Raw genomic sequence first — 9422 nt, 5'->3', positions numbered from 1 at the left:
ACCCCGCGTCTCCTGCATCGGCAGGCGGACTCTCAAGCACTGCGCCACCAGGGAAGCCCCCGCACCTTATTTTTAACTAGTACCGTCCTGTGTTTGTTCAATACGTTCCCAGAGCCATGCCTGTCAGTCCTCAGTTTAGAATCAGCACAGGTCTCAGCACCCAAGCACAGGTCTTCTCGCGGCAGCTGAGGAGAGTTCAGGCCAATGTGGGGTCCTTGTCAAACCAAACGCCTCAACAACACTCACCAAATGTTTGGCACTATAGAATTCACAAAATGCTTTTACACAAATCGTCCTGATCACACAGCTAGTTAGCGGAAAAGCTGGGACTCACACAAAGCTCTTCTCACTTCAAGTCCTATACTCTCTATAATCATGCTACTAGGATGGTTTCTGCAGAGATATCCCTTGAGCCCTGGAGTTTGGTCTGCAGTGGGGGAGTGGGGTATGATTAATTAATCAGGATATCAAATATATGCTAATCTCCTCAAATCATGACCCCATTTCCTAAGGGAGCTCTCAGAACTCACTGCCCTCTCTTCCTCTCTTTAGAAGACTGCACTGAAGACCTCTAAATCTATTTGGTAGAAACAGCCTAACCTAAGGGCCTCGGCAAGATAAGTATTATTCGATATGCTATGTTCAGTGAATTGCCAGGTACCAGTGGGAGGCAGAATGACTTTTAATCATGGTCTTAATCTCTCTAGCAATAGCCAGGCTCCAAAACTTGGGAACCAAATCTGATTCAGCCCTGACATACATACCCTGTTGGTTTTCATTCCAAAATGTCTTTCAAATCCTACCCTTCTTTGTTCTCACAGTATCTTTTGCTCTCTTCCCACCTACATAATAATATTAGAATTCTTTCCTTAAACATTCCTTTTATCACCATATATTACACAAACCTTGCTGGTTCCCTTTTTCCTACCACATCCAGTCTGAATACCTTTATCTCCCCCACACTCCCACCATACTCACCTTGACAACCTAATTTCTCTCTGCTCTACAAAGACCAATACTCTTACCATCCTGAGACCACCCAATGCTTGGTTCTGCCCCAGAACCTTTGCTTATGTTGTTCCCCTGGTCTGAAACAGCTTCCTCTCTTTCTTCAACCTAAATAATTTCTAACCACCCCTCCCCTGGCTATTCTCACTAGCACCAACTTTCGACTTGTCTATAAATGTACCTCTTTGGTCTACATCAAGATGGTTTTGTGTTGCTTCATTAATTACATTTCCCAACAAGAAGGTAAGCTCCACATTCTTGCAAATTATCTATCAGAACACTAAGAACTGAGCTGTGCATGGAGCTATTTGATAAATATTTGCCGTCCAACCTACTGATTACAAGTGCCACAGATCATAGGTCATCATCTGGAAGGTTGTTAGATTAGTCCCATTCCCTCTGTGATTTGATGCCAGTCCACGACTGGTGACTATAGATCCCATTGCACCATTTTATGGTAGCTTTAAACACTGGAGGACAAAGTGCTGGAAATCAGGACTCTGAAATCACTTCACCCTAACTTTTCAAAGCCCCCTTCTCACACATTCACGTCTTAGTTTGCTATTCTTTAGAATGAGGAGAATCCTGAAGAAGTCAATGAGGATGACAGAGGGATACTAGTGACTTTAGGGCCTATGTTGAAATCAGAAGTAAAAGACAGGAAGATGGACTTAAATTGTAGCAAAGGAGGAAATTCCCTGGTGGTCCAGTGGTTAGGACTCAGCGCTTTCACTGGGCTGGATTCAATCCCTGGTCGTGGTCAGGGAACTAAGATCCCGCAAGCCACACAGTGGAGCCAAAAAGAAAAAAAAAAAAATTGTAGCAAAGGAAAAATTGGGATTCAAAAGAATTTACAACTATTCAACTCATGGAACCACAAGAGATCACTGAAAATGGGAGCCCCTCAACCTTCTGGACCAGCTCAGGAGATGCCCTATTTGGAGTCAAGAGGAAAGGGAAGAGGAGGATCCCCTAAGACTTAAGACTTCTGTGATTTTTCCCCTCAAATCTGTCCAATTGTTTTAGGACCATAAATCTGGGTGTTCTTCCAGGCCTTGAAAATGTCTTCCAAATCCTACTCCAATTTTATTGGGGGTCACAGGTTTCCCCGCCTCTCCCCACACTTCCACTTCCACATCACTGTGCTTCTCCCACTTTCCCCTCCCATTTCATCAGACAGCTCTGTTCCCTGGTTTTTTCAAACTTTCGTTTTCACTGGTTTTCAGGAAGGCAGATAGGATTCCTGAAAAAAAAGTCCTGGCTCACTGAAAGAAAGGGCACAGGCATTATTATGTTTTCAGAGGCTCAAAGAACATTAACAGCTAGAAGGAATCAAATCTGAGAAGTTGGCTACCCTAATTCACTCATCTATTTACTTGGATGCTGGGGGTCTTCCCTCAGAACTCCAAACCTCTTTTCATAGGGGATCTAACACAACTTTTCATAAAGTAATGATTACTTTTTTCTTTTGAGACCACAATCTGCAACTTCTGTAGTCCTGCTTCCCTCCATGGGTCAAAGGAGTGACCCTGGATGCCACTAGCGGGGCTATGCTTGGGTCTTTTCCCAATACGGTGATTGAGGAAAGAAGAATGCACAGTCCATGGGGAAAAGGGTTTCCAAACCACATGATAAATCTTGAAATTAAGTCTTAAAAATAATAAACCAATAAAATGGATTTTTAAAGGCAGTGCCACTGTGAAGATGTGAAGCAAATTCGGTCAGTATAGATTAAAACCATTCCTCTTACGTTTTATGGAACTTCAGCATTCAGCCCTTTCACATACATCAGATTCCCAGATCTTTAAAGCAGTATCACTGCTAGCCAAAAGACACTATCCAAAAGTTTCCAAACTCTATTCCACGAAGGTTGCGAGCTTCCAGAACTCTTTTGTCTTTATACCAATTTGGGAATTAGCCGTGTGACCTTCACAGAATCTTTTTTATTCCTGATGAACTCATTGTCATTTAACTTGTCATATTTTTTGTCTACCCTCCTAAACAGAACAAAAGGGACTCTGACTATTTAAAAAAAAAAAAAAGCTAAATCAATTTGTTCATCAAAGGGTGCTCTTTCAGAAATGTTTTTGAGCATGTGAAGGTAAGCTCAGCCTTTTCCTGCTCATAATCGTGATTAATCACCAAATGTTTCATCTGCAAATCCACTGCCATCTCTCATCTCACGCCTGGAGAGCACAAGGGTACATTCTGGAGAAGACTCAGCATTTCAGGGGACTTACTCTTTGTAGTTCTGGATCCCTGTCACTGTTCTGGGAGGCCAACCTCGAAACTAGGCAGAAACTCAGCTTAATGTCTGGGGGTTTCTTGTTCCCAGGGCTCGCTAAGAACCTGAAGTGCAAAGGGGGAGTCTGAGGTGGGAAGAACCTCCCCCCAACCTCCTCCTCAGACAAGCCCAGTCTCCTCAGCCTAGGCTACCAGCTTTTCTTCTCTACAAACGTTCCCTCAGCCTGAAGCCTCTTTCCTCCTTCCTTTGCCTTTTTCTCCCTCCTCCTCCATACACTTCATGAAAGATTTTGCCTCTTCTAAAAAAAAAAAAAAAAAAAAAATCGGAGCCTGTGCTCCGCAACGGGAGAGGCCACAACAGTGAGAGGCCCGCGCACCCCCTTTTTAAAAAAAAAAAAAAAAAAAAAAATGGCTACAGGCTAGGGAAAAGTTACATTCAATCTCAGATCCCTGATAAGGAACAGTTGCTGGCTCTGGGTTTATTCTGAATTAGGCAAGTCATATGCTTCTAAAACAAGGAACAGCCAGAGATCATAAAACAAATCCTTTCTATCCCCATCTAAGGAAGCCAAGGTAGCTCAAGCCTCTCCCATTCATCAAAATTCCTGGGAAGGAGATTCAATAACCTTCCCCTTCTCATATTCTAGTATCATCACCCAACCCTGACCACTAGAAAAGTATGCCTTCTTTCTAACCTCATGCACTTCTGCAACAAAAATGCCTGTTCGCTCTGGTTAAATTCTTCAAAAACAATGCAAAGATCTTTCAGTCACTCTTAATTTGTTTTGGGTCAGTTCAGAAAGTAGTGCATGATGTTAAATCAAATCCATGAATTTACCATCTAAAAGTTATAGAGTTTTGGTTTAGAAAGCAATTTGAAATATATTATCTAATTTGATTTGTTTTTAATGTTTTTTTTAAAAAAATATATTTTATTTATTTATTTGGCTGCATCAGGTCTTAGTTGCGGCACTCGGGATCTTTTGCTGTGGCGTGCGGGATTCTCTCTCTCGTTGTGGCACATGAGCTCCAGAGGGCACAGGCTCAGTAGTTGTGATGCTCAGGCTCTCCAGTTGTGGCATGCTGGCTTCAGAGCATGTGGGCTCAGTAGCTGTGGCACGCAGGCTTAGTTGCCCCTCGGCATGTGGGATCTTAGTTCCCCCACCAAGGATCAAACCTGTGTCCCCTGCATTAGAAGGCAGATTCTTAACCACTGGACCACCAGGGAAGTCCCTATCAAATTTGATTTGCTCCTTTCAATAGCACCGTGAGAAAGACACAATAAGTGTTACAATCCTCAAATGACAAGCTATGTGAAAATGTTTGTGAACCCGAAAGCATTTCATATAAATGAGCTATTGCCTTACATATGAGGAAACCAAAGGAGGCATGTGATTTGCCCAAGATCACACAGTTAAGGGGAATGCCAGGGCTCAGACCAAGAACTCTCAGCTTAAATCTAGTACTTCTCCATTTGCTTTGGTCCTCACATAAGCTAACTATCTCTGAACAGAAAAAAGCTATTTTATGGATGCAAACTCCTAACCCATCTGGCCATCTCAAAAACATTTGGCATGGAGAACTAGGCAAATTGATATAGATGGCTTAGCAAAACTCATTACCATTCCTATAAAAATAATTCAGTATTATTACCTCTGCTTGCAATATCAAACACACATTAACACGCAATAAATTGTCCATGGACAAAAACTGAAAAGGACATGAACAGATACAATTTAGCCCATCTTTCGCTAACAACTGATCAACACTGTAAGGTCAAGATTAGCTGTAAATACTTCATGTTTCTTTGGACCCAGAAGTCACTTCCCAAGAGCGGATTAAAAACTCTGTTGGATAAATATTCCACAGCCTTCTATTCTTCGAGCCACAATCTCTCTCCATAGACATGGTCCTCCATGCTTATGTCCTAGAAAACACACATCACCCAGGAAGCCTTCTCTAATTGACCTTACTTTGACTACACTTGAAATTAACACATGAATGTTGAAAAATCTGAAACGGATGAATTTATACATGCTGACATGTTCACTCAATCCAATATTCGTTTGTCAAATATTTAGTGAGCACTCACCCCATGCAAGGCACTAAGCCAGGCGTGCAGGCTATAACTGAGCAAACAAAACACAGTTCCTACCTTTACAGAGCTTATAGTCCAGTGTTGCTTTTATGTGGTCTTCAGGAGTCTTAAACCTTTCCTAGTTCCTCAAGTAGGTTGCATGATCTTTGTAAGCAAGAACCGCATACTTAAATTTTTTGAAACATTGAGCACAGCACCTTACACTACACTCTCTAAACAGCAAATTGATAAACTAAAAGAGAATCCCTGACTCTATAATCTGAAATCCCTCCACTCAATCTCTTCAGTACAGTGTAAAATTGTGTAAAACTGTAAATTATTTAAAATCCATAGGGTCTTGAATCTGAGATGTCAAAATAGCCAATAGAATGAACCTACTGCTAAAGGGGTACGATCCAATACAACTGGAGATACCGTGAAGGGGACCCAAGTCCCAGAACTGATCCTTTAATGGGGAAGAGAATTGGGGTAGTGGTAGGGGTGAGGAACACTCTCACCCTGCGAAGCTCCATTATCCCAAGTGCAAGGGGGTTCTGAAAAGCACCTTACCCTACTGCCAGAAAGAATAAAATGGGGCCCCCACCCCTATTCCACAAGACCAGTATACAAACCTACTTAGGGTAGGGCAAGAGAAAGAGCCTCGGGTTCAGAATCAGAAGACCTGCGACTGAGTCCAGATTCTGCAACTAGTCAGGGAAGATGGCACTGGGCTAGCCAGGTATCCCCTGTGAGCCTCAATCACCCCTTCTGTAAAATGAGAATAATAACCTCCGATTTGTCTGCCTCACAGAAATATTGGGAGGCTCAAATGAGGTACATTCCTATGAAAGCACTCAGAAAAACCGTGCTATACAAATCCTGAGAAGACTGTGAGGGTATGCAAACTCCCAGAGGAGCATCTTACACTAGCGCAGGAACCTTCATTGCCTTTTTCTTGTACCCCCAACACCTGGGTTTCCATCTGCTCACATCTCTGAATTCAGAGAAATAGTTCACCCCCAAATCTCAAAAAGGCAAGTGCGCTAATTCCCAAATTCCAAGAGGATGAAAAGAGAAGGGCAGCCACGTAACCATTTCAACTTCTTGCCTTGACACACGCACGCCTCAGTTCTCCCTTTACAAGAGTCAAACTAAAGAGAAGCCAACAAAAAGGGGAAGGGATGGAGGTTCAAGCAGCCACATATACTATCTGTCCTTTGTGGCTATCTGCCTTCTCTCCACTGCCAAGTCAGGTCCCCGTCTGGGGACTGCTGAACTAATCTAAACGGGACTCTGAGGCAATACAGAGATTAGTGTTTGGGAGAGAGAGAGATTGTATCATTTTAGGCCACATTCCACAGCCCAAAAGAAATTATTATCAGCATGGATTATCAAAGGTTAACTGGACAGGGAGAAAACAATTGCTCCCTTGCAAATATTCTTCCCTATCTCTCCAATATTTTTTTTTCCCAGGCCCAGTCCTTTCATTTGCTTGTTCAGTCCTCCAACCAACCATCCATCCAGCACCCACAAAACTACCCTAAAGACTCTCAAGGAGAAAAGGTTGAGGAGGAGAGGAAAGGAAAAGGCAGACACCTTACAAAGTTGTAAACTGTAGTGTTACCGGTGATGGGGCGACTGGGCAGACTCTTGGGGGAGGTGGGGGGGGGGAGGGCATCCTGTGCTCCGACTCTAAGGGCCAGTGCCTCTGCCCACCAGGCCTAAGAGCCTAAAACAACTCCTTCGGGCTCTAGGCAGAGGGAAGGCCCATTTTGCAGAGTCAAGCTTATTAAAAACGGCTTGGAAGATTTAACCTAGAGCATCAGCTGGTTGGCAGATTTCAATTAAACCCCAAGCTTGGAGAGGAAGAAATTCTAGTGCTGACCTATGCATTTTGGGGGCCATTATCAGCCACCGGTAAAAATCCAGACCTGTATGGGTGCAAAGGGTGTTTCTGTCCCATCATTTAGGCCAAGAACATCCTCCTCATTCTAGAAATGGGATCCACCCCATCACCAAGCCCCACCATTCCACAACAACCAGCCGGTGGAGGCCCACGCCCCTGCCAGGGCCCTTCCCCCAGCAGCTCCGACACCTAAAGCCGGTCCCAATCACCCTTGGGGTCTCACGTGACCAGGCCTGTGCCCGCCTCCCACCCCTAGGCTGGCAAGTTAGGGACTCAAATTCAGCCTCTGGCCTGGCAAAAGTCAAAGGCGGCTGGAAAGCATTTCCCCCTCTTTCCCCACTTCTGGCGTCACTGTCTACTGTTTATATTTAAAAAACACTGAATCAGGAGATATGTTTTGAACATGGACACACACAGAGGGAACATAAACACACAAGCCCAGAGAGTCCCCAGAGACCCCACCAATTCCCACAGCCCACAGACCCTTCTTTTGCAACCTTTTATCAAAATGCAACACTTTCCCTCCCAGTCCTTCCTTAAGTAAGTGTTGAAAAACCACATTATTAGCAAACTTACCTGTCTATACTCTGGGGTAACCTTACACTCATGGTTTCTCAGTGTCTCCACGGTTCCAGAATCCTGTAGTTTTGATGTCTTGATCAGGCCTGAATCGCTTGCAATTTTTAAGAAAGGTGAGAGGATGGCCTCCCAACTTGAAGACAGAATCCTTTTTCTTCCAGCTCTCAGGACCCTGGTAACTGAAGCTCCATTCTACTTCTACCAGTTAACATGGTCTCCTTTCTTAGCCCCCTTTTCCCCTCCCCCCCCTTAAAAAAAACAAAACAGAAAAAACCCGAAAGAAAAAGAGAAAAAACTATGACCTTCTTAGAAACCAAAAACCCAACCACAAATCTCTTCAAGGTTAGCGCTATGGGCTTAAAAAAAAAAAAAATCACAGAAAGAATGTGCCTTCAAAATATCAATCTTAACTGCAAAATATAGATAAAAACCATCCTTTTAATCTAGTTTTCCTAGCTGTCCTTCTGTTGGCAAGAGAGCCTCAAGCTCCAAAGGAGGAAAAAATAATGCTCTGGTCTCCAATGCTTAAAACGACAACAAATATACTGAGGGACCAAAAAGAAAAAAAAAAAATCCAAATTGACACCTGGAAAAAATCTTCCAGCTGATTTGCACAGTAAAAAAATAAATAAACCATACACTAGTATGTACACAACAGCACTCCTTCCAAGTCCAGTGCAACCCTGGGAACCAAAATTATGAATTTCCTTAAAAAAAAAAGCTTTTATATGAAAGGTTTTGAAATTCTTAAATGAGCCAATCGCACCAAAAAAAAAAAAAAAAATCAAAGAACACCTGAAATGCAATGCTTTTTACCTTTAAGATGGTAGCAATACCACAAACCAGAGAAAAATCTCTGAAAATATTCTCTCCTTTTCTTTTTCCTTTAAACTTGCAGGTTTCTCCACCTACCCCAGCCTGATTCCCAGCCTAGGTTCGGCCTTTTTCTGAAAGACAATTTCCTGAGTTAGTTCTGTTTTGCTCCTCCACATCCAGGCTCCGAAATTTTCTCTTGCCTCAGCCTCCATGAAACAGAGATTTCGCTTCTTCCCGTTCCCCCTGTTCTCCCTCTCGCCTGGCCAGAAAAACTGCTCCCTTATTATTAACAGTTTGGATTATTATTGTGGATTTGAGTTCGAGGTGGGATATTCCTCCACACCAGCCTCCTGGACAATCCGATCGCCTGGCTTCTCTCGCTCGGCCTCTCTTTTTCCTCCCTTTCCACCCCTCGCCTAATCTCGCAGGCAGAAGCCCACCGCGCCTGGCGCAGGACCGCCGGCGGCCTCCGGCTCCCGGCCCCGCTCGCCCGCTCGCCTCACGCCCGACCGCCGCGCTCCGGTCTCGACGGCCGCGGTAATCCGGGCTCAGGCGCAGACAGGGAAGGCGGCGGCGGCGGCAGGCCGGCACGGGCAGGCGTCCGGCTCCCGGCGTCGCGGCCGCGCTCGCCTCCTTCCGGGCCCCTTCCCCCCCCGGCTCGCCGCTCGCTCGGGCGCAGGCCCGGCTGGCCGCCCCCTCCCCGCGCTGCCCTCCCTCCTCCTTCCCCGCGAGCCTTTCTCCTTCCCTCGCTCCGGCGGGGGCGGGGCCGCAGGCTCCTCCTCCCAGCGCTGC

At 44.8% G+C, this 9422-nt stretch overlaps 1 protein-coding gene across 2 annotated transcripts in view; it reads right to left on the bottom strand.

The window, feature by feature from the left end:
• The window catches only part of ARHGEF11 (Rho guanine nucleotide exchange factor 11), a 114120-nt gene extending 105261 nt beyond the window's left edge, over window positions 1–8859 (bottom strand). For both annotated transcript variants that reach the window (XM_007457864.1, XM_007457865.1), the window contains exon 1: window positions 7812–8859. In XM_007457864.1, the coding sequence (XP_007457926.1) occupies window positions 7812–7843 (32 nt within the window). In that variant the 5' untranslated portion in view covers window positions 7844–8859. The remainder of the gene's footprint in view (window positions 1–7811) is intronic.
• Window positions 8860–9422: the final 563 nt, after the last annotated feature.

The sequence above is a fragment of the Lipotes vexillifer genome, unplaced genomic scaffold (genome assembly GCF_000442215.2).
Source record: "Lipotes vexillifer unplaced genomic scaffold, Lipotes_vexillifer_v1.1 scaffold238, whole genome shotgun sequence".
In the NCBI taxonomy this organism is placed as follows: domain Eukaryota; kingdom Metazoa; phylum Chordata; class Mammalia; order Artiodactyla; family Lipotidae; genus Lipotes; species Lipotes vexillifer.
This window is presented reverse-complemented; position numbering and strand designations above follow the sequence as displayed.